Below are 26,527 nucleotides of genomic sequence, written 5' to 3' on the forward strand. Positions count from 1 at the left end.
GCAGATGAAAGCTTTAGTGAATACTTAAAAAACTACATAAAGCCTAACTAACTTACAAATTGAGTTATTTCATAATTTAATTTCGATATTTTGCTTTTTTTGTTGTTTCAGCGGTTACTTCACCCGGTTGAGGGGGAATGTTGACGGTGTAACACCAGACCAGCGACACAGTCTTTTCGCATCTTTTAGCTAACTGTTCGCTTTTTAACAATTTTAAATTGGTTAGTTTAACATAATTTAGCGCAACTCCAATGAGTGCCAGAGAGCACAATGATGAAAGCAGCAAACGGAGAGTGGCGTACGTCTACAGCCCGGAGTACATCGAGACTTGTGACACTTTATCCAAAGTCCCAAACAGGGTGAGGAGATGGATTCAAATAGAAATGGATTAAAATAGCGTTAGCTTCTGTTTGATTTAAATTCACAAGCATAAAGTCGGATTTAAACGGGATTTTCTTAATGTTTTCTATGGCCAGGCGAGTATGGTCCACTCCCTGATAGAAGCTTATGGACTGCTTCCACACATGAGGTGAGTTGTTTAGGTTTACTCTTTAAAACTTTACAGGTCGACGAAAACTATGCTGACTTACAAAAAACATATTTGCGAACTATTTTAGTGTTTGAACTTATTTTTTGGAAAACAGAATGAATGAAACATGCATCCATTTTAATCATTATCCCAATACAAGTCAAAGAGTTGACTAAAAATAATACTTTCAAATGTCACCCAGAGCAGAAACAGTAGGTATTTGAAAACATTGACAATAATGCGAGCGTTGGGTTTTTCAAAAGAAGTAAAAAAAAAAAAATTAGATACATTTTTAACTTCTGAGGCAGCAACATTCTGACTTTATAATAAAGCTGTTGTAGAACTGTATAGCCAATAAGTGAGACTATTGCATCCTTGGTGCACAACAGAGCATTATGGCATATCCTTCCTCCCAGCAGCTGTCAGTCATTATATCCATCTCTGCTCCCAACAAACTCAACATGTGTTTACATCTCTGCTGTCATTTGCCAAGTTTTCTTTTCATCATTTCTTGCCAATAGTACCCAAAAAAGAAAGAAAAACCTGAGTTGGAATTGCTGCTGTTTCTACTATTTTACATGATAACCGAACTATTAAGCTTTGTTTCAAAATATGTTGATGCAAATATACTCTAAGGTTATATCCATGTCTGCTTTGTGTAATTTTTCTAAAATTGTAAAGTACATTTTTTGCATGTTGACAGTGTAATGCATATTTGGCAGATGTCTGTGAAGCCTATTTAGCACAGTTGCTTTACTTCCATTAGGTCCCCAGTTTAGCCCTTCATGTTGTTTTTCTGTTTTTTCTCTTTCCTCCAGCGTTGTGAAACCTCAAGTTGCCACGATGGAAGAGATGGCCATGTTCCACACAGACTCCTACCTGGAGCATCTGCACAAGATCAGCCAGGACGGAGACAACGATGACCCCCAGTCAGTCGACTACGGCCTGGGTGCGGAATACACAAACTAGAACTTAAAGTTGTAATTTATTCTTAGCTGATAAACAAGACCCCAGAAAAAATATGTTTCACACTTTGGCCATCTGAGAGATTCTGTATGTGTTGGTATTTTAAATTAGTTTTAAGTTCTGTGTATTCAGCACAGGCAGAAGTTACAGTTTGGAGAGGAGAAAATGTATAAACATGTCTGTGACCACCATGGGGCAGCATAACACTGTCTTTAATAAAAGTTTTATCTGCTGAGATTTCCATTTCTAACTTTAGACTGATCCTGCGGTTAACCCGTCTTGTTTTTGTTTCCTCGTCTCATTCTCTGTCTTTATCTGTCGCTCTCACTCCTTTTCTTCACTCTCATCCTCCCTTTGCTCTGTTCTCAGTTCTTCCCACTGGAACTTCCTCCTTTTGTGTCGAATGTGATTTTCAGCCGGAGTTCATCCGTCCAGTGTGTTATAAAACTTAACTCCTTGAGTTAAAAAGTTTCCCATTAAGCACTGGATTGTTTCGGAAGTGAGAAAGCGCACATGCGCAGAACGCACGGCTGTAAGGATTTATTCGACGCATGAACTAGCAGGAAGCTATGGCGGATACCAACTGAAGCTGGACAGGCTCAGCCGTGCTACTTAATATGTCCAGCTTAAATCAATTTCTAATGAGGAATACATGTGTTACCTAAGCACTTTGTTAACGGGAGACGACGTACTGTTTGATATAAGGTGGAAGCTAAGGGTCTAAAGCGCATACGCGTTCGACATAAAAAAAAACAGCGCCATACAGTGGCCTGGCATGACAACTGCAGGTGACTCGAGGTGTTACGGCGGTGCTGTTGATTGGGAACTTTTTCACCAATCGACATCCGAAAATCCCGGCAGTTTCCAGGCAGCGGTCTCGTGTTAACAGTACAAGTGTTAACTTTGTGTATCTTCATGGTTTTGTTTTTGTCACATTACGCTCTTTTGTCTATTCTCCTTACCTCATGTCTCTTTCTACTCGCAGGCTATGACTGTCCTGTGGTGGAGGGCATATTTGACTATGCGGCAGCAGTAGGGGGCGCTACTCTGACGGCAGCCGCGTGTCTGCTGGACCAAAAGTGTGAAGTGGCCATTAACTGGGCGGGAGGCTGGCACCATGCTAAAAAGTAAGCTCTACAGCTCCACATATAGTCAACACGTTTAAAACGTACGATGTTGGTTACGATAGAAAAAGGGCCAGACAAACTGAGTCTATTCTAGTTTCATAGCTTGCCTTTCTCTACTGTTTTTCTTTGGTCTTCATGACGCAGCAGCTTGCTCCGGCACTTAATTTGGTGATATAAGAGGAAAGTGAAGGAAGTACTAAAGCACTCAAATTTTTTTGTTTGTTAAAAAAAAAAAATTAAAACAATGAAGCGCTTTTCTTTCAGTTCCTTCTCTTTTTTTTTAAAACCATTTTGGGTTTATTTGTCAAATAAAATTCCCAATTAAATACATAGAAGTGTGTGGATGTGACAAAATTTTTGCATTAGTTAGACAATTCAATTTGGATCCATATTTGCCATTTTACACGCCATAAAGCAAATTCTCAACAAAAAAAAAAAATAATATATATATGAATAAAAACTATATTTATAAATCAAATATATAAATAATATTTAATTTGCCTTATTTATTTACTCATAAACATGACGTAACAACTGTCATGAACATAAAGGAGTCTTTATGAATGTTTATGACTGTTGTCATGAAGTGTCATTCAGTAAATAATGACACTTTTAATGCAAAGTTGATTTAAACGTTGCATTAAAACTCTATTAAAAGTGCCATATTTGCATTAAAGTGTCGTTATTTACCAAATAATGCAAAGTTGACACTTTTAATGGACATTCAGCCATAAACGTTCATGAAGACTCATGTCATGTTTATGACAGTATCATGTCAGTCTTATGAAGACCCTTTCAAATAAAGTGTAACCTTTTTTTATTTACTAAAAACTATATTTAAAATTTTTTTTTAGCTTTTTATTTTTTTTTTTTTATCTATGTAAAGAAAAATGTCTTGATTCTTTCTCTCTTCTGTGTTTTCCAGGGATGAGGCTTCAGGGTTCTGCTACGTGAACGATGCTGTGCTGGGGATCCTCAAGCTGAGGGAGAAACATGAGCGGGTTCTGTATGTGGACGTTGACCTGCATCATGGAGACGGTACGGGCAACGCGCACAGAGATGGAGAGCAGCTCTTTATCCTCCTTAAGATGGGTTTTATTTCTTTACACTGGCTCTTTCTAACTAATGAAAACATTTCAAGTTCTATGTAAAGATTACAAAGGTTGAATGCATTATTTACTGGTGGATTATGAACTTTTACTTTTTACTCTGTGGCACAGGTGTGGAGGAGGCCTTTAGTTTCACATCCAAGGTTATGACGGTTTCTCTGCACAAGTTTTCTCCCGGATTTTTTCCCGGTCAGTGACTCAAGGTGTTTGGTTTTTATTTCTTAAAAAAAAAAAGTTCCTTAAGGTTTCTACAACCTTAAAAGTCTGGAAAGAGCTTATATTGGTTTCCAGTTTTGGATAAGTGTGGAAAAAAAGGAAGTTGTTTGGAACATTTTCTGCTTTTTCTTTTCTTTTTTTTCCCCTATTTTCTAAAGACCTGATATCTTTGTTTTGCAATTTAGCACATTGATTTTCACATTTTACTCATCAGACTTCAGTTTTAAGTCACTAAAAGATTTCACTAGATTTTTTTTGGACTGGAGTTCAGTTTAAACTGGACTTGTGGTTTTTAAACTAGATTTGTCCAATCCAGGAAAGTCTAATTTCAAGAAGAAAACGTGTAGGAACTGTGATTTTTGTACGATCATCTTCATTCTGAGTCCTTAAAAATAAGGGCGTTGATTTTTAGGCACGGGCGACGTCTGTGACACGGGGCTCGGAAAAGGCCGTTGGTACGCTGTGAACATCCCACTGGAGGACGGCATCCAGGACGACAGATACTTCCAGGTTTTCACCAGGTAAATAAAATCGCTCACACATAGAGAGGAAGGCAAAAGATTTGATTTGAAACATCCATCCATCCATCCATTTTCTTGCACCCTTGTCCCCTAATGGGGTTGGGAGGGTTGCTGGTGTCTATCTCCAGCTAACGTTCTGGGCGAGAGGCGGGGTCACCCTGGACAGGTCGCCAGTCTGTCGAAGGGCATGATTTGAAACCTTTTAGGCTTTAGTCAAGCAAAGGTAGGTTTAGAGCTTTTATCGCTTAACAACTCTTTCTCTCAGTATTATTCTAATGTTCCACAGAAATCTGTAATCCTTCAATTTAAATTTGCTTCTTTAATTTTTCTTAAACTTTTCTTTTCGAAGCTCTAAAACCCACGTTAGAGGAACAGCTTAGTGCCACTCACTCCTGATAAAGATGTTTAAAAAGCTGTCAAGTCGATTCGGCTTTTACTTCAGCAGCGCCGCTGATTTTGGTCGAAACAATTCTTTCTTAATGTGCCCTGAATAAATGCAGGCAAATTAAAGTGATAATTTTGTTTAATTTAAAGCTTTTTGCCTCTCCTTTAATGGGGACAACAGTCACTGTACTGAGCAAGACCACTTTAAACACTGTCATCTTTAATCTGGGAAATATAAAGAAATTAAAGCTGCTGAGATTTTTTTTTTTATAGAACTACACTGGAATGTCTCAAACCACTATAAGCTGGCAGGTCAATCAATCGATCGATCGATCAATCAAATATGTTGATCATTGTTTCACTTACTACTAATCAAAAGCTGCTGGGTTTTAGCCTTGATCTGAGGGAGCTCAGTGTTTCAGCCGTTTTGCATTTTTCTGGAAGTTCCACATATGTGGTGCATAGAAGCTGAATGCTGCTTCTCCTCGTCTGGTTCTGGTTCTTGGGATGCAGATCCGAACCAAGAAGATCTGAGAGGTTCTAGAAGGTTGATACAACAGCAGCAGGTCTTTATCGTATTTTAGCTCCACTCTGTGATTCATAACCTCCAGTTTTTACCCGAGTGATGCGTTGGAACCAGGTGAGCTCCATCACGTCCGATGACCGTTGAAGGCGTTTGGTATGAAATTGTAAATGTTTGGGTTAGTTGACATCTGAATTGATGTCACTGGAAGGGGTATCTACTGAAATGCATGATTGGAGACGTTTCCACTTGCTCTGCAGCGTGATGCAGGAAGTGCGGTCGCAGTTCAACCCGGAGGCCGTACTGATGCAGCTGGGCGCCGACACCATGGCGGGCGATCCCATGTGCTCCTTCAACATGACCCCTGTAGGGGTGGCCAAATGTCTGCTGCACGTCCTGCAGTGGCAGCTACCTACCCTGCTGCTGGGAGGAGGTACTTGCTTTCTCTCTGTGTGTATGTGTGTTTGTGTGTGTGTTATTCTGGCCAGCCATGTGTTTTTGAACGTCCTCCAGACGTAAACGTACCTGTGACTTCATAAAGATCCAGAATGCGGGCCGTATTCTTCGCGTGCGTTTGAATTTTCCTCACACACGGCGCCCTGTTTCAGACTCCTCAGCCCCTCGGCCAGATGATAGCGACTAATTATGCGACACAATGAAGCCATTTTACTCCACTACAATCCAACCTCTCTTCCTCTCTCCCCCTCTCCCTCCTTGTCCTACATACTTTCTCTCTGCGCTGTATCCTCCTCTCCCGCTCGCTTCTCGCCATCCTCCTGATTTCCCTTGAATCCGCCCTCTTCATCATCGCTCCTTTATTGTTGTCTGTGTGGGGAAGAGGGGTAATAAGCTTTTGACTTACACGTACTGTCCTGGTAGCATCCACCAAATTAAGCTGTCAAGACGTGACAAAAATAAAATTGTTACTGTGCTCATCCTTGAACTCATTGTGCCCCGCTTGTTTTGTCTCCAGGAGGTTACAACCTGGCCAACACGGCCCGCTGTTGGACGTTCCTGACCGCAACGGTCCTGGGAAAGACGCTGTCCTCAGAAATACCCGACCACGAGGTACGACAAACGGACCCCCGCGGTCTGTCTCGTACCGCCGCAGTTACTCGCATTTACATATTCCCACACGAGCACAAATGTTCTCATTCATCGTACCCCCTCACACACACACACTTGTTAAGAACTGTCCTGCTGAGTCACTCGTCTAATCAAAGATGGCTGTTGACTCAATAAAGGGGGTTTGTGTCCAGGTGAGTCAGACGGCCAGGGGGTGCTGACAGTTAAACACAGCCTCCTCTCAAGCTGATTTGTGAGGCAGAAAGGTCACCGACCGACTGTTGGGACGTTTTAAAGGAGAAATCCATGACCTTATTTGCAATAAATGGGGAAAAAAAGACATTTGTGACACTATAAAACATAGTGTACACACATCCTTTAAAAGTCTTAAATTCATTTATCTAAAATTAAGGCCTTAAAATGACCTAACTTCATTAAGGAAGTGCAAGGTGGCCTTAAATACACCAATCACGGTGTATTGGTGTATTTAATCTTATATAGTCTATGTAGGTTTTTTCTTGCTGGACTTTTCTATCAGGCTAAAGTTTGAGTTGTCCGCGGGCATCTTCACTCACTGCGTCCTGTGACTCAAGGCCATTAAAGTTACCAGTAACAAGCTGCTATACCAGTCAGCAAGCAAACTTAACAGCTGGTATTTGGTACCAAATTGTACATAATAGGGTTAGTTGACATCTAAATTGATGTCAGCTATGCTAGCTGCTAATGACCCACATCCTTATTAACAGCTAGCTAGCTCGTAATCAAACAATCCTTTAATCGCTAGCATGTGGCTCATTAGCAGCTAACATATGGCTCATTAGAAGCTAGAATATAACTACCTAGCTAGAAAGTGAACCATTAGCAGCTAGCATATGGCTCTCTAGCTAGCTAGTTAGATGGAAAGCAAACAGGTTAAGCATTAGCAGCCAGCATACGTCTCATTAATAGCTAGCATGTGGCTCTCTAGATAGCTTATTAGCTAGAAAGAAAAAAGCCAAACCATTAGGAGCTAGTATATGGCTCATGAATATCTAGCATGTGGCTTTCAAGCTAGCTTGTTAGCTAGAAACCAAACAAGCAAGCCATTAGCAGCTAGCATGTGGCTCTCTAGCTAGCTAGTTAGTGGAAAGCAAACAAGCAGCCCATTAGCAGCTAGCATGTGGTTTATTAATATCTAGCTAGCTAGAGAGTCTGTTTTCTTTCCTGCCAGGTAGCTAGTTAGAAATCAAACAAACCATTATTAACTTGCAAATGGCACTCTAGGCAGCTAGGTAGTAAGCAAACAAACCATTAGCATCTAGCATATGGCTCTCTACGCAGTTAGGTAGGTAGCTAGCTAGCGCTGCACGACATTGTGCATGTGAGAAGCACAAAGTTGCTGCCAAGAGCCACATAAAGACCCCAGAAACTTCACAGTTTTGGTCCCCTACATTTGTTTTGTACATCTCAGTGATGGCATAGGGCTTATATTTAATAATAATTGTCTTTGGTAAAACCTTCAATGCTCACTAGAGCTTAAAGTGTTCCACATAAATATTTAAACTGGAGCCTAATCTGAGTGATTAACAAAAGCATCCACTTAAATTAAATGTTTAAAACGTGCAAAATTACAGATTGTGCATCTGAAATGTAGAATCTAAATATAACTATGGAAATGAAGAAAGGTAAAGGAAATTGTATCAGATTACTGTACAAACTCTCCTCTAGCACATAAAGATTATCCGTTACATTAGGCTCTGCTCACTGTGATGTAAAGAATAGATGTGCTGTTAGGGCTTCATAGTTTTGTAATGGTGAAACCAGGTTTCCTCATCTTGAAATAAGCTCATGAGATCATTGAGATAAGATCTATTGGAGAAAGTCAAACCTCCTTTTTTGCTTTTTCTTTTAGCAAAGGATGCTAAAAGTAGAAAGATAACTCATCGGAAGGCATCAGACTTTATATTTCAGCTCATAGGGATTCTAGGCCTTTTTCCTTAGCAATATTCTAAGGATTTTCATCACATTGTGAAACCTCAGACATCATTTTAGTTCATGAGGTCAATAATTTCTAATTAATCAAGTCATCCTTGTTGCTTTGTTTAAGTGCACATGTAAAAAACCTTTATGTAAGAAAGAGTCAAGACTCTCTTTTGACTAATTTAGCTATTTAGATTTCTATTTTCCTAATAGCTCAGTAGATTCCCTTAAACAAAAAACTCTCCTTAAATCATTTTTGTTGTGTATTTCTCATAAATCACAGTGATATCAAGTATTCAAACTGGTTTAAATGGTTAAAATTGAAGTTATTTTACAGATTTATACAGAAGAGAATAGTAATCTGGAAAGTCTTGCAGCACTTCTGTGGCAGTAGACGAGGCGTAGTAACTAAACCGACATGTGACGGCTGAGCATCGACTGCCTTGTGTAGCTCTTGGTCTTTGTTTGCTTGCTTGCTTTCTTTTCAGTTCTTGATGCAGAACAATAAGTGATCCTTGCAAGAAAGAACAAGATCTTTCCCCCGACCACAGGATGTGCCATTTGACACGGTCATTTAGAGAACGAGCGCAAATCTCAGCATCCATTAGGGTTAAGAAACTTGGTGGCAGCTGGAACATATTACTCAGTGCAGTACACTTCCAGTGGGTGGATCAAGCCTATTTGCTTAGTTGGAACCAGCTGGTGGTTTCTCTTTTTGACACCAATCTTAGTGATCGGTTTTGGTTTCTTTCTTCTTCTTTGTTTTTTTCTGCCAGAGAAGGTGTTGATTATTTCAGCGAGACAAACCCAACATCATGTCCCGCACAATGGCTTCTGAGTGGAAAAGTCCAAGCAACATTCGGCTGAGATCGAATGTTTTGTGCTGCACCAAGATCATCTTTGCCGTTGTGGTTCTAGAAAGAGTTCAGGGAAAAAATAATGGAAGTCAAACGCAAAGTCCTTGTGTAGATAAAAAGATGCTATGTGTGTGTATGCGAGTAATTGGACCAAGATGAGGGTAGCTCTTGTTTCTCCTCGTCGTCATTCAATGGTCCTAAATACCCTTTGACCTCATTAAGGGGCACTCGTGGAAAACAAAGCGGCTATCAGTGCGGGCAGCTGCTGCAGAAGAAGAACCCAAGGAGGCTTGAGTCAAAAAACAAACAGAGGGGCGTCTTAGCTTCATACTAACTGTGTTTTTAGTGTGCAGATGTTTATTTTTTATTTTTGCAATGTTGCAGCTCTTCAACTCTGCACAGAAGTGTGTGTGCCAGTGTTTTTCTGTGGCCGATAAGCGGGGCATTTATCCATGATGGCCAAGCAAAGCTGAAGTCCCAGCGACATGGGAGAACAAAACCTACCTTTGTACCCTCCTGCCCTACTGTAGACTACATGAATACGCACATTCATTACTGTCGGATAATGCCCCGGCCTATTTTCTAGCGTTTTCACGCGCTTCATTGTATGATAAGTTTGGCCTCGGTTGTGAGGAAGCAACTGTTGGTCAAATAGGAAACTGCTGAAAGTGCGTCCTTATTGAAGAAATGTCAAGTAGAAGCAGACAAAATGTTTACTACGTTTGTGCTTTATAAACGCTTTGCCCTGCAGAAGTATCCATGTGTGTTCAACTTTTTCACATTTCTAACTTTATGACAACAAACATCAACATATTTGATTGGAACACGAATGAGCACATCAGTCCTGAAGTAGAAGGAAGATCATACACAATATTTTCGCAAGCGATTGTACATCCAAACAAGGTTCGTTTCATCACCTGAAACCAGCCTCAAATATGTTAATCAAAAGACTTAAATGTAATCTTGACTTATAGAACAGTCTTGTATGTTCTATACATGTTTATTTCTTCTTATTGTGGAGCTTTGGAGGCTATTGGTATCTCACTGCTAGCTTTTTATGTTTACAGAAAGTAAATGCAAATTTATCCTCAGTTGGCTGGACAGAGTTTGTACATTTCTGTGGAGGTATAGGTCTTAAATTTCATTCGCAGTGGTCTTACAAAGGTCTTAAATTTGAGGTTGGCTAAAGCTGCAGAAAGCCTGTTTAAATCACCTCTAAATAGTTTGTGTTTAATCGAAACCAACATTTTGCCAGCGACTACATGTTTTGATTGTGAAAATACACGATGAACCTGAAAATAAGTCAAAGAACACATCAGTCAAAGCGAGGCAGTCACATCAACAATGGTGCTGCAGTATTAAATGATTATCAGACAAAATATTGCAGTGCAGATAACCCACACAATGGCTGCATGCGATATGCTTCGGTATCAAACCGTAGCAGAGGTAGAAATTGTGTTGATAGCCATAAAACCCCGTTGACTTGTATTGTCGGATAGCTGTTAGCTCATCCTGACTGACCCTCCATTGTGTGATACAGGCCGATGATGGCAGCGTGCGAGTTAAAGGTCAACAGTTCACTGCTTTCTAATAATAGCAGTACGTGTCAGAGGTCAGGTAGTGTGTCTGAGTCATGATTCTTTGTAAGAGTGAGTGAAAATGTTCTTAATGATGTTTTGACTAGATTTCTGCTTGACAACAGACGGTGATAACAAAACGTCGGTTTTATTTATGGAGGGGAAAAAACTAATAAAACACAAAGTTAACGGTGTTTTATTTTTTAATATTGAAGAGTAGGAGAAGAAGAAAGTGAGGAGACGTGGTCAGTTTGTCCTCCAGCAGCCTAAGACTATGGCAGCATAATTACAGAACCGTCTTTCTGGAACGCAGTCACCCCCGTCGGAGCCGACCGTTCGCTCTGTCTCTTTACTATTCAGAGCTCGGGGCCAACTCTTTTTATCTTCCAGAGAACTGGGCCGAGCTCTAACCCCTGTGGTACTCCACAAGCAATGCTGGAGTGTAAAGATTTGTCATTTACAAGAACAAACTGGAATTTGTCGGACTCTACGGCAAATCTATTAACGCCGCAAACCAAATATTTTGAAGTAACTTATTTGCCTTCTAATGTGAGAAAATTGGCTTTAGTTTGTTAAATATCTTCAAAAAGTTTCAAATCCTCGCAGTAAAACAATTAGGCATCAAAGAGATAAAGTCAACAATAAAGTCACAATAAAGTCTGAAAAGGTGAAACACAAAGATGAAGATATCAAAAGTGGCAGAGCTTAGTCTGATCTAAACGATGAGCTGTATTCTGCCACCATGTCACGATTTAGTGTTTTGTTTTTACCTTGAGCCTCTGACCAGTAGTTTGGTTAACACGTTCTCCCTCGTATTTTAGACTTCTTGGATCACTAAACTAATGACGTCAGGTTCCTCCTTTTCTGATAAAGGTGGGCTGAGCTGAGCCCCTCCCATCGAGTGCTGGTCAAACGCGCAGTCTGCACTTTTCAGCGAGATGTGATGGTGCTTTTCACTCCAGACGGCAAACAATCTCAGGTCATCTTCCGTTTGTGGAATTTTGCACTTCAGCATGTTAACGCTGGTGTCATTTTGTACGTTAATTATTCATTGTTTTTAGCTCCATCATGTTGCCGGGCAGTTTTTGAGCCAAGAAATAAAAGTGCATAACAACCGGCGGCATGCTACAGAAACAAATGAGAAACTTTTTTTTTTTTTAAGTTCTCTAATGTGCCCTACAGTTTTCATTTCCAGCACAGTGAAGCAAACATCGCAACCAATAAAAAGGTTTTATTATTATTTTCCTTCAACTTGGAAAATATTAACAGAGGTTGAGCCGGTCTTCTGCCACCGATTCGTCCCGTCACTCTCTCTGGTGAGATATACAGTAAAACACATCCCAGCACTACAAATTCTCGAATTCCCCTGGATTCTGGTGAGGCCAGCAGAAGTAAATACGAATGCGTGTCCGTCTGAGAGCCGCACAGGAAGGGAAGGACGTCTCTGGCCCCCAGATTGGCAGCAGGGACGTGTTCCGCCTCTTCGCTTCCTACTTCCTCGCTTCCTGTCTGCAACCACTTCCTGCCCGGCCCCTCACTTGCCGTCAGAGTCGCGCGGGCTCCCCGGAGTCACGGACTCAATCGCAGGAAACGTCACCGGGCGCTGGCGTTTGGGTGTGTTGTGATTTTGCAAGAGGATGACGGCAGGGTGATCCTGCTTGTGAACGGCGACTAATAAATGTGAATGTTTTACTGGAACATTCTTCAGCGCTAATGGGTTCCATGAACATTGGGGTTGTATCAAACGTGATCTGTGAGCTTCAGGGAGCCAGGGCCTTATTGCTGTTTTTGTTTAGCGTGTGTTTATTTTTCCATGTTCGTGGTCAGGCTCCGTCCAGGAGGACTGGAGAACATTCTGTTTTCCTGTCAGGCGAGATGCTTTGCTAATCCTCCTGGATTCATAATCACAATACTCCAGCGTTTTCTATTTAGTTTGCGAAAATCCTCTGGCCAGTCAGGCCATTTCACTCACATCGCCAGCAGTTTTGAGAAAATTGATATTTGGATTACAACGCACTTTTACTTTGTTTTCACCCCAATAATCTGTTTTTTGCAACATTTCTTACATTTTCAGCTGCTGTGGTTTGTTTTCACACTGCACTGTGTCAAGCGAATCAAAACTTTTTGAGAAAACCTGTTCCCCCTCCTCGCCTGTGGTGGCGCTCCAATGAGAACTACTGAAGGAATCAACACAAAAATGTCTGAAGAAGATGTAAACAAAACTGGAGTAGCATCAGATTTCAGCGCTTGGAGCATTTCTCTTTAGTCGTTGGCAAAAAAACCACAAGGCATTTCTCCCGCTAATGCTAGGCTCTTGCATTTGTTGTGGTTGTATTTACCCAGAATGCCCTGCACTATAGTTCGTGTCCTGCTTTCGGAGTGATCCCTAGTCCGCTGGCATCCACCGATGTATTCAAACCATACTAGTGTTCACTTCAGTAGAACTGAGACCTCGGTTTTAAGGCGGACCAGTTAGCTTGTTTTGGGGTCGCATCAGAGTTCGATTCAAGTGAACCGGACTTAGGGTGCATTCATACCAGCCCTGTTTAGTTTGCTTTAATCGGACTCTACTTTGTTTGCCTAAAAAGGTTCTGGTTCGTTTGTGCAAAGGCACAAGGTGAAGAGGGGGAGGGGAAGGGAATAAGTTTTGCAAAGAGTTTGGTTTGTTTGACGTAAACGTTAACAATTTTGGTCCCTAGTCAAACCAAGTCTACCGGTCTATAAGGTGTGGTGACAACACCCGTAATTGTTTTCCCAAAGTTTGTGTAGCACAGTTTAACCCCGTGACCCTCCAGTGGAGGAGAACTAGCATGTACCCCTCTGTTTTCCGCAAGCACACAAATGTTATCTGTTGACTACAGGGCCTTTAAAGGAGAACTGTCAGATGAGTGTAAAGAGGACGGAGCGATGAAATGGCAGGGAGGACCAGTCCAGATGTGAAGCCTACGTGCATTATGTGACCACGATTTGAGTATCGGACTGTTTTTTTTTTTTTTTTTCCTTCCTAAAAACATTTATTAGATAGGAGCCTGATAGCAGATGCAGCCCATTTGTTTTCCTGAGACATTTTTCCTCTCTGCTGCGCGGCTCGGCATCCTTCATAGCAGGGGATCCTGCTGATCGCTGTAAAAACAAACACCCGCAGACGCAGCACTGCTGTCCGCAGATGGGCCCTTGCTCAAAAAACACATACTCCGGCTTTCTCTGAGGCGTGTTTGGATTACTCGTGTATAAACTCCATTCACGCGTGAATCAATGTGTCTGCACCTGACAAGAATGGATGGCCGCGGACGGTGCGTTTTGTCTAGAGTTTTACGGCTTGCACTTTTCAAATTCTGGACATTTTTGGGAAGCAAACTAAGATAAATGAAATCATCCTCCGAAGCAGAGTTGATAAAAGAAGTTGAGAAACTATGTCAGGTTGTCTTTCATGCTTGTCTGTGGGCAAACGATTTCTCATAATTTGATACATGGAGGTGTTCTGTGAGAGGAAAGTCAGAAACTACAAATAAAGACTGGTTCTGGAACGGATGAAGCTGGCTAACATTTTTACATTACGTTGAAAAACCAGTTCTGTGCCAGGGAACTAACAACTTAATTGAAATCTACCAGTTTTGCCAAGAAGAGTGGTCAAATATCCGTGGCAGAAATATTCCAAGCAAACTGTTGATGGCTCAAGTGCGTCCACTTAATTCTTTTTTTTTATTAAAATCACTTTACCCTGGAAGAAAACAGCCGAGATGCAGTAGAGGTTTCATGGATAAGACGACAGGATGCGAGTTTGGTTTAACAAAGTTTGATGTCCAATATGTCACATTAATAATTATCTTTACATTACATTAAAGTGGAGTTTAATCTTCCCTTTGATCATAGCATTTTTTTTACGTAATTAAGTGTTTCTCTTGAAAAGTTTGTACAACCAGTGAGTAATGGAGTAGAGGTGGAGGGTCTGTGTTTGGGACCATGGCAAAAGAAAAACAGCTTTTCCCCTATTCATCTCCCAGAGTGTCTCTGCTCAGGACACAGGAGCCAGTCGGTGGGTATTTTCTGTCTCCTGACCTTGTCCAGTTACGTCGATATGCTGCGTCACTGGAACAAGCAGCAGAGTTTATCTGTTTCCCCTATTGTTCCCTCATTCTCACATGTTCGCTCACATTTCGTCTTTTTCAACCGTGCTCCGTACGATCTGGAGATGTATTCGCAGGGTGTGGACCTGTCTCTCCCTCATCTCCTGTCCGTCTCTTCCTTGGTCATCCAATGCAAACAGGCTGCCAGCAGGAGGCTGTGTGTGAGTGTGTGTGTGAGTGCGTGTTGTTGGACTGCAGGAGATAGAGCACTGAGTTCATGGGAATAATTTGGACGGGTCTCTGTGTGTGTTAACTACACACATTGAAAACTGGTGGTAAGACACTAGGATTCATGAAAACAAACTGGAAGCAGATTCATGAACTTGGAGCCGTACAAAGGCTTCATAAAATTTGCATACATTCACCTTGACTTTGATGTCATACTGGGGATGAACTGTTCTTTTTCTGCCTAGAATGATTTGTACAAAAATCAACTTCATACTAAACCCTGTAAGAAATGTATAAAAAGCTCAAGGACATTTCTACAGCTAAGCTAATATTTGGTTAAGTATCAAGCATACAGTTTGTAGCTGTCAACAAGTTTCATGTATACATCTGGCAGGATCTCTCACCACTCGTTTTCGCAGTATCTGTTGGTTTTTCTGTGAAATGGTCTGGCACCATTCTTAAATTTTGAGGGTTGAGGACGGGGCTATTCCAGAAGCTCAATGTTGGCCCGTTGCATTAATTTCAAAACAGGTTTGGATGTGTATTTGGTATCATTCTCCAGTTGGAAGAATGAGTTTCAACTATCTAACCCAAATTATCACCCTCTGATGAGAGGTATTTTTGGAGAGGATGTTTCTTTGAGCTCCAAGGTTAAGGCTTACCACAAACTGGAAACTGCTGGTACTTAAGTGTTATTACACATGGCGAAGCTCATTTTACATCGCGGTAACCGAGGGGCTCCTTACCAAGAAAGATGCTCCAGCTTCAAAATCTACACAATTTGCAGCAATACCTCATGGACAAGTCAAATCCCTTCTGGAGAAATGTTTTACAATCAAAGAACAAAAACTGGTGGTGAGTGGTGGTGGGGATAATGAAGAAGCAAGACTACTTCCAGCTTGGACACTATAGGGTTTACAAAAATGCATTAACTGTGGTTGAAAGCAAATTATTTAAATGGACTCCTAACATTTCTAATCATAAAAGTGTTCAAAACCTGTTTTGTACCTTTAAAATGCATCTTGAGATGCTCAAAGTACATGTATTAATGGATGAATAACATGTAAATCCGGGTTTCTGCAGTTTTCGCCAATTCAAATTTAAGACCTTTTTTAAGAGCGTTCGTTATGGGTTACATTTAAGACCTGCATCACAACAGAAATGTACAAAGGAAAACTGCATATTTCATGTTGCAGTAGTGCCAAACCATCAGATGGGATGGCAACAGAAACTAGCCTTTGGCAAAGACGAACATTGTACATGCAAAAAAGCTAGCTAGCTTGCTAGCTATAGCGTAGAGGCAGCTAGTTAGCAATAGCCTCAAGTGCCTTAAGTCATATAACCTAACGAAGATGTGACTCGAAATTTTGCCTGACCAAAAAGTCCCACGAGAAAAATAAACTGCTTAAAGTTAACTCCTAATTCTCGATTGAATTTCAGACATTTTAAGGGCTTCGTTTTCAAGCTTTCGGAGACTTTTTAAGGATTCACAGACGCCCTGTAAATATACAAACTGATGCCTTCTCATGCAATGACTCGCCTTCCCTCTTACCCAGTATTAAACAAAGACAGTGTGGTCTTTGTGTCCAAATAAGCAGAAATGTACTCGTGCTGCATGTTGGCTGACTTCTGCTGTGTAAATCAATGTTTGTTGCCAACAGACTTTCAAAGCTCTTTTCTAATGAGATCTACTGACTGTACTAAAAATTGGAACAACACATTACCTAGAAAAACCCCCATATGTTTGGATTTAGCAGTCAGGAATCTTTTGTGCTTGTCTCTACTGGAGGTCACCTTTTGGTTTAACATACTGAGGATTGGATTGTTTTTTTATCTTTGTTTGCCTCGGTACTTCTGAATGTGGCTGAGTTCAACTCGTTCCTCGTTAGATTTCAGTCACCTTGGCTCTCTTGGTATGTTCTGGTCAGTTTTCAGTTCCAAGGCTTTCACAACAGGCTCTGCATACGGACTGACGCACTTGTGGTCAGTCGTGGCATCAGAGTTTGTTTTGCTCTCACGCCACTGACTCATGGCCCAAACCAATCACCGAAAATACTTTCTTTGCCTCTCTTCTCCCCTCCCCCCACCCCCAATCTGACAAGGCTTGGATCAACTTATGATTAAACAAAGTCTCTAGATTTCCACCTGTTTCAGTTTTTTCTCTTGGCTGTGGTCTGACTCGACACGAAATGCCAGGGAGACTTTGGCATTTGCTGAAACAATCTCTGAGCCTTTTTGTTCTCATTTGCGAAGCTCCGACCGTTATGGTGGAGGTTTGATTGATTTGTGGTTCCTCCTTTGTGTTCTGGGTTGCATTTTCTTTCTGTTTGTGAGGCAGACGAGACTGTTTTAAATGTTTGCCTGAGCGAGTAAAATTCCCTTTCAAGAAAATGAGTTCAGAAAATGGAAGTAACATGCAGCCTTCTTCTAAGTTATCTTTCCTCTAACGATGAGAATGTTAATCCCTTCTCCAGACATCCAGACTTTGGTAACAACATGTTCTTTAATTTACAGATACCTAAACATGTTGCATGAATTTGCATTGTATAACAAGTTTATTCAATTTATCCCATGCCGTCAAAGCTAATGTATCTTTTTAAAACTAGATGTCCATTGAAAGATTTTGCTCTGATTTTGAATATCTACACATGTGCATATCAACACAGGTTGGCAGAAAACAATCATTGTTGGTGGAAACCAATTAGTATGCCTATAAAGATAGTTTGTCAGCATTACAAGCAAGAGGAAAACTGGGATTCGTCTCCTCTTTTTGCATTTACAGTTGTGTATTTCCAGATTTTCATCATCTGTAGACCAGTGTTTTGCTTTTTTACCCTGCTGACCCTTTTTCACTACTACCTACTTTACAAGACTTGACTTTTCTCTACTTGACTCCACACAGTTTTCCGTTACAGTTGAGCTACCAGTTCTACATGGTTGTGGTTTTCCTAGCAGGGCCGCCCCAGAGTCTGAAAAATAACGCAGTGTGATCTGTATGTGACAAAATGGGGACGTTTCTCAGCATATTTTGAGATTCAAATTTGTAAAAAATAAAATAAAAAAAATGTACAAAGCTCAAGGCAAAAACGATCAGATTTTAACAAAGAACACGAAATAAAGCCTAAATGGAAGCTGACTGGATATTTTTTTTGGTCAAACAGGATACACACTTAATCGCGGTTTCAGGACAAACACTTGTTAACCCAGATGTGAGCTTGTTGCTATGGGTCTGCATATGTTCAAAAAGTACTTTGTAAATCATTTACAGCAGGGCAACAGAAATCTTTCAGTGGAAACTGCAACAAACAAAACGTAGGAGATAACACTCTTTGAATTTACTCATGAAAGGTTCTTTATTGTTGTTTTTATTGAGGTGCCTATGTTTTATTATTTAAATTTAATACCGAAGGTTGAGTTTCTGATCATGTGAAGCTTAAACCAGGGTTTGCTTACTGTAACATGCATAATCTGCCAAGAAACACACACAAATCAGAGTTGTTGAAAAGAAAGCTAGCTCGATCGTATTGATGTCACCCTGAATCTTGATGAGACAACAACATAAAGGGGCAGACGGTATTTGAAAAAAACCAACGTTTGCGACGTTGATCTGTGAATGCATGCATGTCTGCAGTTTTTTACAGAGTACGGACCAGACTACTCGCTGGAGATCAGTCCGAGCTGCAGGCCAGACCGCAACGACAGCAAACACCTGGAGCGGGTCATCAGCACCGTCAAAGGTATCAAAGATGTTTGTGTTTACTGGAGGCTCCAGGTGCGTCTCTGTGTGGGTGTGGAGCGTAAACAGGTGTGCGCCTGTTTGTGCGGACGTGAACCCTCGCTCACCTACGGCCCCTTTGTCTCTGCATGGCTCTTTCAGTGCGTGGTGTCATGTGTCTGTTCTTGTCGCTGTGTGCCTCTCCGCTGGATGAAAGTATAGTTACTTTAGTGTTTTGTTCCTTTGGCTCTTATCGTCCCTTTGTGCATCTTTGTATGTATGATCTGTTTTGTTGGGGGTTTTTTGCCGTGTCCTCTCAGTCACCTTCTGGTTCTTAACAAACGCGGTATTCTTTCAGATGAGTCTGTATGGTTTTATGTTTGAACCAAATCTTCATCCTTGAGTATGTGTCCGTGTGTGTGTGTCCGTGTGTGTGTGTGTGTGTAGCAATTTGTGGTTGAGGGTAAAGTCAGCCTTTTGGTCTTGATGCTGACAGCCCGCAGCTCTCCAGAGATGTTGCAGGAAGGTGAAGCTGAAGTGAAAAGTTGAGCGGCAGGAAGTTTTCTATACGGTGGTGCAATGAGGAAAGAAACAGCAAAAATCTAGACAATACTTACAGACTTATTTTCGCTTATTTTCATCCAAGATTTTTTTAGAAAAAAATCTTTTTTAGATTTTTTTAGAAAAAAATCTGACTAGGAACTCTGTCTAGACATGTAAACCACAGACTAACAAAGCATTTATTTTTGATATGAAAGTTAGCTTGGTCTTTCATGAACTTTTATCAAAAAAAAAAAAAAAAAAAAAAGATTTGCTTTATTAGCAAGGTGTGAATTTTTTTCTGATTACACCTTACCAAGCCAAGCTGGATCTATTTAATATATTGCAAAGTATTCACAATGTCCTGGTTAGGATTTTTATTGACACAAAAGGTGTTTCCTGCGTCAGCTGCCGGTCTTATACTAGATCACAGTATCAAGGCCAGGCTCATGCTTGAAAACTCTACTTTAAAGTGCAGAAGCACTCGACAGTTCACCAGTATTACATTGTCTCTGTCAGTATCGTGGTTTTAGCCCTCAAAACTCTTTCAAAGCAGTTCCTGTTGAAACTCAGTAAAATGCTATTCTAACATTAGCATGTTTCCTCTGTTTTCATATGACTTGTTGATATTTTGAAACATAAGAGTCCCCTTTAAACATGTGGATAAAACCTACAGAAAATGCTGCTGTTCTTCCACTTCGCCAACAAATGGTTGGCTTTGGTCTGAATTTGTTTTCACGATACATCCAGGGACGTTATGACACAGTCGCACGACTCAGACCAGGAGGAGCAGCAGCAATTTGATTCTAAATGGGGAAAAAAAACTCTTGGACTTCACCATAGTTCCCAAATGTTTGGAAGTGCAGACAAAGTTCCTTTTTCCACGACTCCAACCAACCCACTTCGTCCAGCATCAGGACCAACACACCTGATTCAAAAGAGATGCTTTGGTGGAGTCAGTTTGACATTTATTTTTAAATTAATCAATTAATTATACTGTATTAATTTTAGTTTATTCTGGCCTGTTTTTTTTATCTCGTGACCATTTTGGAAACCTACAACCAAAAAAAAAAAAAAGGCTTAGGGTTAGATTTGTGGGGGAAGCATTTGCCATGAGCACAGAGGAGGAACTCACTTTTCTGGCACCTGTAAATTCATTCAAGAGGCGCCACTCTGCTGGTGGAAGAACTGGGATTCAGTGTGAAAGCAAACCCAGACTAAAGGGAAGAATGTGCTCTTTGATTGTATCCGAAACAGTGCGGACATGGCAACAATTAACAACTCGGTCTTTTTCTGCGTTTGAACCCTGAAGATCGTTTTACTGTGGCAAAGGACAAAAAGCCTGCTGGGAGAAGATTCTCTTTATCCGAACAGGATTCGGTTCCTCCAGGTCACATTAAAGCAAGAGATGAGGAGTTTATTTGGCAAAATGTAGCCGGCTTAGAATAAGTCGTCACAAAAACGAGGGATTGAAAGTATCTCCGCTGCTTAGTCATACGGCTTTTATTAGGGACAACAGAGGACTGGTGGATGGAGCGAATGAAAGGGTGGAAAAAGTAAACGGGAAGATGGAGTGAAAACAGGAACTTGTTTTATCTGTTGTTCCCATTTTTTTTTTTATTTGAGTACCAAAGTGGTTGTTAAAGAACTTAAAGCCATTTAGTACTTTTTTTTTTGTTGAAATCTTTGGTTGCGCAATTACGTCTAGTTTTAGAGATTCCATTGGCATACATCTGCTAAAAATCATTTGGGAGACATAAACTTTGTGCCATTTATTCTGTGATAAAACAATTTCTTTTCATCCCTTTAAATAAAACCAGGAGATGGGGGGCTGAGGGGGGTCCATCTCTTTATTCTCCTGACATTTCAGACATGTCACGTCTGTTTTATGTAGCGACCTCCATCTTCCTCAGCCTTTCGCCATGCAACATACAAGACTTCAAAGTGTCAGTGACAAGTCGGTATGTTATACAGTAAATATCGGGGCGCCGGGTTTTCTCTGTTTCTGATTATATGAAGACTGGCATGTCTGCTCTACTAACTGATATGCCTGCTCACAAGCGCTGGACTCGGCAGACGCACACCTCCAGGCAAACCGGTCTACATGACATCACCGGGGGTGGATAAGTGTTCCTCTGGTCTGGACACAACATGCCGCTTGTAAACACCGGTTTCAAAGAGAAATTGGTCGGGGTGTGTGTGTGTGTGTGTCCACATCTGCTGCAGCCTGTTTGCTCTAGTGACCCACAAAAAGACAAAACGGTAATTCATCAACAAGATCACCTGAACGCAAACGGTCGACTGAAACGTGTGTGCTTCCACGAGACGTCACTGAAAACACAAACTGGAGAATGTGAAGTTGTTCAATAAATGTATGTTTCAGAGCCATTTTTATCTGTAGATGATCTCGAAAACAACGTCGTCCCCAAAACGACAGTGAATATTACCGAAATTATTCTGAACTCGCCGAATAATTTTGTTGAATATTTAATTTGTTGTTATTTGTTGTTGTTTTCACAGCCAGACTGCTTGTAGATTATGTGGCTTATTAAAACGTTTGGTAGCGGCTTTGTAGAATAAAGCAGCTCAGACCACAGAATCTCACTGTTTACTTTAATTTCCACCACAACTCCTCAACTTTCTGATCTTGGTTATTAATATCTAGTCTAAGTGTGAGCAATGAAGAAAGTAAGACGTTATTGATTAGAAGTGTTTTTTAAAGTACTCGCATTTCACAAGCATTGCATCCAAGTAGCCATCTGAAATGGTGATTTTGCAAACATTTATATGTCGATAATGACTCGGGTTGATTATATCGTGTTGCCTTGTTGTACAGTAAGGAAGCGAGTTTGTGTGGCCAATAGCAATGAGCAGCAGGGGGTCGTTTAGAGCAATTTTGGTTTCATTGGAAGCCGTAATGATTGGAGTCGACTGTCGACAATAGTAATCAGAGCCAACATATTTTAAAATATTGTTCAAACATTTATGTTCAAGCACATTACATGACGTGAGATTTGTCTTTGCATGTCGGAAATCAACAAACGGGTTCAAAGGGGCTGATTTTAGGTCCCTGTTAGGTACAAAAATTAATCCACAAAGTGATTAGAAACATTGTTCATTGCTACACTGTTCATGTCGGATTATGCTAATGTTTGCTCCCTGATTTCTCCGTCCCATATTTCTCCTGCTTAAGCTGAATTAGCCCTCTCGCTAACAGTAGCATAGCACACCATGCAGCTACAACACTAGTTTCATGGCTACTGCCAGTGATTCCAGCTTCCTTCTAATGAGATCTTACTGGTTCACTTTCTATTATTAGCTCATTTTTCTGCTGGCTTCAGGAGATGCTGGTCTTCATTTCTGGCTGTTTAATAAGTAAAGAAGAGAGAAAAAAGTAGCAGCTGAACAGACACTGCAGAGGAGCGATCAGAGAGAGAGAGAAGCAGGAAATGACAGAAAAACAAAACATCTCGCAGTTCAATTTCCTGCTTCAAATTATTCATTGACTTCCTATGAAATCTGTTACTGGTTTTAAGTCTGAACATTTGACAACATATCTAGCTAATTATAGCAAGTTGCGTAAAGCTAACTGGAAAAGTTTGAGTTCCTGGAACTTCTCACGACAAAAAATCAGGAAATGACTAAAGTATAAAATACTCACCTAGTCTGGTGTAAAGTGAATTATTGTTAGGATTCAAGTCGTTCCACAGTTGATTTTTTTTTTTACTTCCATGAGAGCAAACAAAGCGCCCCACCAAAATTAAACGACCAGTGTTTGCAAAAACAGTTGCAGTCCTCATGCTAACATTCCAGTTAAGGCAAAGGCATAAAAAAATGACGATATTTCTGTCAGAGACATCAGAAACATCCCAGTTTTTATTACGATTATAAACCAGCCATTTAATGTTCTTTGAAGCGTAGTAAAATAAATACGTCGGGTGCAGCATTAAAGGATTACTTAATTTTTCCTGATGTTTGTCATTCACACATGACGATTGAGACAGTGTAAACTCAAATGTGCTTTTTATTAGGTGTTTTTTGGTTGCCGCAGCCATCTCATTGTGTGTATTTACAGCTCTGTTTTTACAAGAGTGGCAGCATAATTTCCCCCGAGGCTCTGTGCACAATTGTGACTCTTGTCACTGGCGTGAAGCTTCCCGTGCGCGTGCACAGCTGCCTCTTTCCCCAGTCTGTCTGCAGAGTTGGACGTGTTTGACATCCAGCTGCCTGTGCGGATTAATTCTCCGAGAAGATAATTTTTATACTTTTAAGTGTGAGCCAGACRACTCAGCACTGTCAAGACATCATCTGATTTGACGATTCGTGGACTTTGCCCACGTAGTCTGAGTCGGGAGTTAAGAGAAACGGACAAAAATATCTCTACATGTGCAAAGCTGGTAGAGACGTACCACAAAACACTTGGTGCTGTAATTGCAGTGAAGGGTTGTTTTTTTTTTGTTTTTTTGTTTTTTTTACAAACTTTTGACTTAATGGGGCTGAATATAAATGCACAAAACCCTTTTCACATATTTTATTCCACTTTTCAGTTATTCTCTCTTTTTTTTTGTGATTATCTTTCTCACAAAATCCCCCCCAAAAATACAAACAATTGAACTTTTTGGTTGTCTTATACGGAAGCGGAAAGCAGATATTTTTTCCAGAAGGTTTTCTTAAGAAAACAGGTTCACTTCTGGTTTTCTCGGGTTAACGAGTCAATCTGAGATCACAAGATGTGAATCGGTGTGTGTGTGTGTGTGTGTTATATACCTGATTCCATCCACAGCGGCATGCATTTGGCGGATGGAATCACCAGTCATTAACTTGTCGTGATAACAAACCATCGCAAAAAAATTGTATGCGGAAGYAGGAAATTAAGTAGTTATCTTGGAAAAACTGTATACGTTTGTACGTCACTATATCTTGACTGTAATGACGTGTAGGTTGGGTAACCGTTATTAATTATAACAGAATAAYTTAACTGCGACTTGATTTTCCAAGTTTCTCAGTTTTACGGTRAAGTTTCTGACAAGAGTCCAACCTTACAGCTCTCCTGCATTTCCCCAAGACAGATGAAAACGCCTCAGTTCCTTTCGACGTCGGTTGTTTTTCATCGAATGTCCTGTTGCCGAGGCCCCACTGCTAAAGGCTGTTCCTCTCGWCCGAGCTCCCTTTCCTGTTTTTAGTCTGCATCAGGATTTTTGAGTTTCCATTTGTCATACTTTTTAGAAGAACAAAAAAAAAAACGGTCCTGCGTGTAAAAGTGCCTCCATCTGGAACTGTTGGTGCGTTGTCAAAGCTGCGGTTGACTGTACATGTGGCCTATGGTTGGCTTTTTTACCAATGCTGCAACTATTAAAGAAAGAAAAAAGTCCTAGAATGCATGCCATGCTTAAGAGACTTCTGTATTTTTGTTCTTGTGGAGCACACGAGGTAAGGTTTTGACTGAAACTACTGTTACTTTTTTTAAAAAAAAAGATTGACCAAAAGCACAAAAATCCATCAAGCCTAACTTGTCCAATCTCTTTTAACCTGGAGGTCGGATCAACTGCTTTCTTCAATGTGAACTCTAACAGTGGTGTTTCTTTATCTAGCAATCAATTCCTAGTCTGTTTCCATTTTATCTCCAGATGTTTTTTTTTTTTTTTTAATTTTTTTCAAACGTATCTGAAGTTATCTCTCAGGACTGATTCCATTTCACCATTCCTAAAGCTCCTCCTGATCACTCTTCTTGGAATCCAGTGGAAAACAGCTTAATCTGAAGGAGCTGATTTCTGTTCGCAATTTAAAACAAGTTATAAATAAYACAAACGCACATGTGGCCTTTCAAATATTTTGTTTTGCTCAAATTATCTCGTTTTCTGAAAACGTGTTTCGAGTCTCTGGCGGATTTCATGTGAAAGTCRGAGCGGGATGAAGTGCAGGCAGAGAGAAAGGAATGACATTTAGCAAATGTATTTCATCTCGAAGAAYAAAAACAGCAAAGTGGAGAAATTCTGATTTATGCTGTTGTGCTCATAACTCTAAGGTTGGAGAAGTAAGTAGGACAGAACGTGAAGTCGTAATTCCAGCAAAGGCCGAGGTTTTCCACCTACSCTGGGTTCAAAATCCAACATGGCTGCAGGACGTACAAATCTCACTGGTAATTGCTGTAGTAAAACGTTAATTTGTAATTCCGATTTGCAGCATTTTGTGAAAGTATTCATACCAGTAAATCTCTAAAAGAGTCGTAAGCTAGACAGCCAAACTGTTAAAAAATGTGAAGAAAACAAACCGCGGCAGGCGCCAACGTTTTGATTTTCATCCGCCTTTTTCAAGCACTTCCAGTCTTTAATCATCCAACAGATGATGGCGGAAGTTGTGTACAGTTTAGGTTTTGTAAAGTCATCCATGATGTCTGCATGTTTGTTCTGCTTGCAGGAACGTGTGGTGCAGATGAGCGTTCTTGAAGCAGAAAGAATGCAAACGGTATGGGGGACAGAAGAAGGAATAATAGCCTGAAGATGAACACGACTGGCATGTCTTGATGTTGCAGCTGAGCTTTATCTGCAGCAAGAAGCCATAAATCAGTCGCACCAGTAAACCATCCTGTCATAGTGGGTGTGGGAGGTTTGGACGTTTGCAGCATCTGGGCTCATTTGCTGCTTTGTTTCTTGTAGTTTTCTACATTTTCCACTTTATCCTCTCAGTGGAAGGAACACCAAGTAATGCAGTTTGTCATCGGAATAAAATAAAATAAAAAAAAAAACGCAATAAAGTTGTTGTTTTTTTTTTTTATTGTCTGATGGCTCCGAGTCTTTACAGTATTTTCAAAGTTTAGTCAGTTCACGCTATGCCCTCTCCCTGAGGTGAAGAAGCTGCAGCATTCTCTACATATTTGTAGGCCTGAACACCAGACCGGTCGGTATTAATGTTTATACTTCAGAACTGCCAGTTGTTGTTTCGATAAAGCCGTTGTTCACTGTACTCGGGGAACGTGACGGGGGACTGCACTGACAGCTCCACAATGGCCGACAAACAGGACATCCTCCCTCGGTGCGTCAGGGCAATTACTCATCCATCCCCTCTAAGTGCACGTGCAGCGCGTTTGTTTTTACCAATCGGAGAGCTTCAGCATGACAAAGGACCAACAATGCGACATTATTCC

The 26,527-nt window shown here is 40.7% G+C and overlaps 2 protein-coding genes across 2 annotated transcripts in view; both read left to right on the forward strand.

The window, feature by feature from the left end:
• On the forward strand, positions 1-26,521 carry hdac8 (histone deacetylase 8). Its single transcript, XM_008435351.2, has 12 exons — positions 1-16; positions 112-359; positions 477-529; positions 1,348-1,478; positions 2,481-2,622; positions 3,548-3,660; positions 3,843-3,920; positions 4,360-4,468; positions 5,636-5,808; positions 6,349-6,443; positions 18,760-18,865; positions 25,801-26,521. The coding sequence occupies exons 2-12, from the start codon at positions 252-254 to the stop codon at positions 25,827-25,829; spliced, it is 1,137 nt and encodes a 378-aa protein (XP_008433573.1). The 5' UTR covers positions 1-16; positions 112-251; the 3' UTR covers positions 25,830-26,521.
• mettl3 (methyltransferase like 3) overlaps positions 26,387-26,527 on the forward strand; it is a 3,582-nt gene continuing 3,441 nt past the window's right edge. Inside the window, exon 1 of the mRNA XM_008435516.2 lies at positions 26,387-26,415. Coding sequence (XP_008433738.2) covers positions 26,387-26,415 — 29 coding nt within the window. The remainder of the gene's footprint in view (positions 26,416-26,527) is intronic.

Source organism: Poecilia reticulata, linkage group LG18 (genome assembly GCF_000633615.1).
Source record: "Poecilia reticulata strain Guanapo linkage group LG18, Guppy_female_1.0+MT, whole genome shotgun sequence".
In the NCBI taxonomy this organism is placed as follows: domain Eukaryota; kingdom Metazoa; phylum Chordata; class Actinopteri; order Cyprinodontiformes; family Poeciliidae; genus Poecilia; species Poecilia reticulata.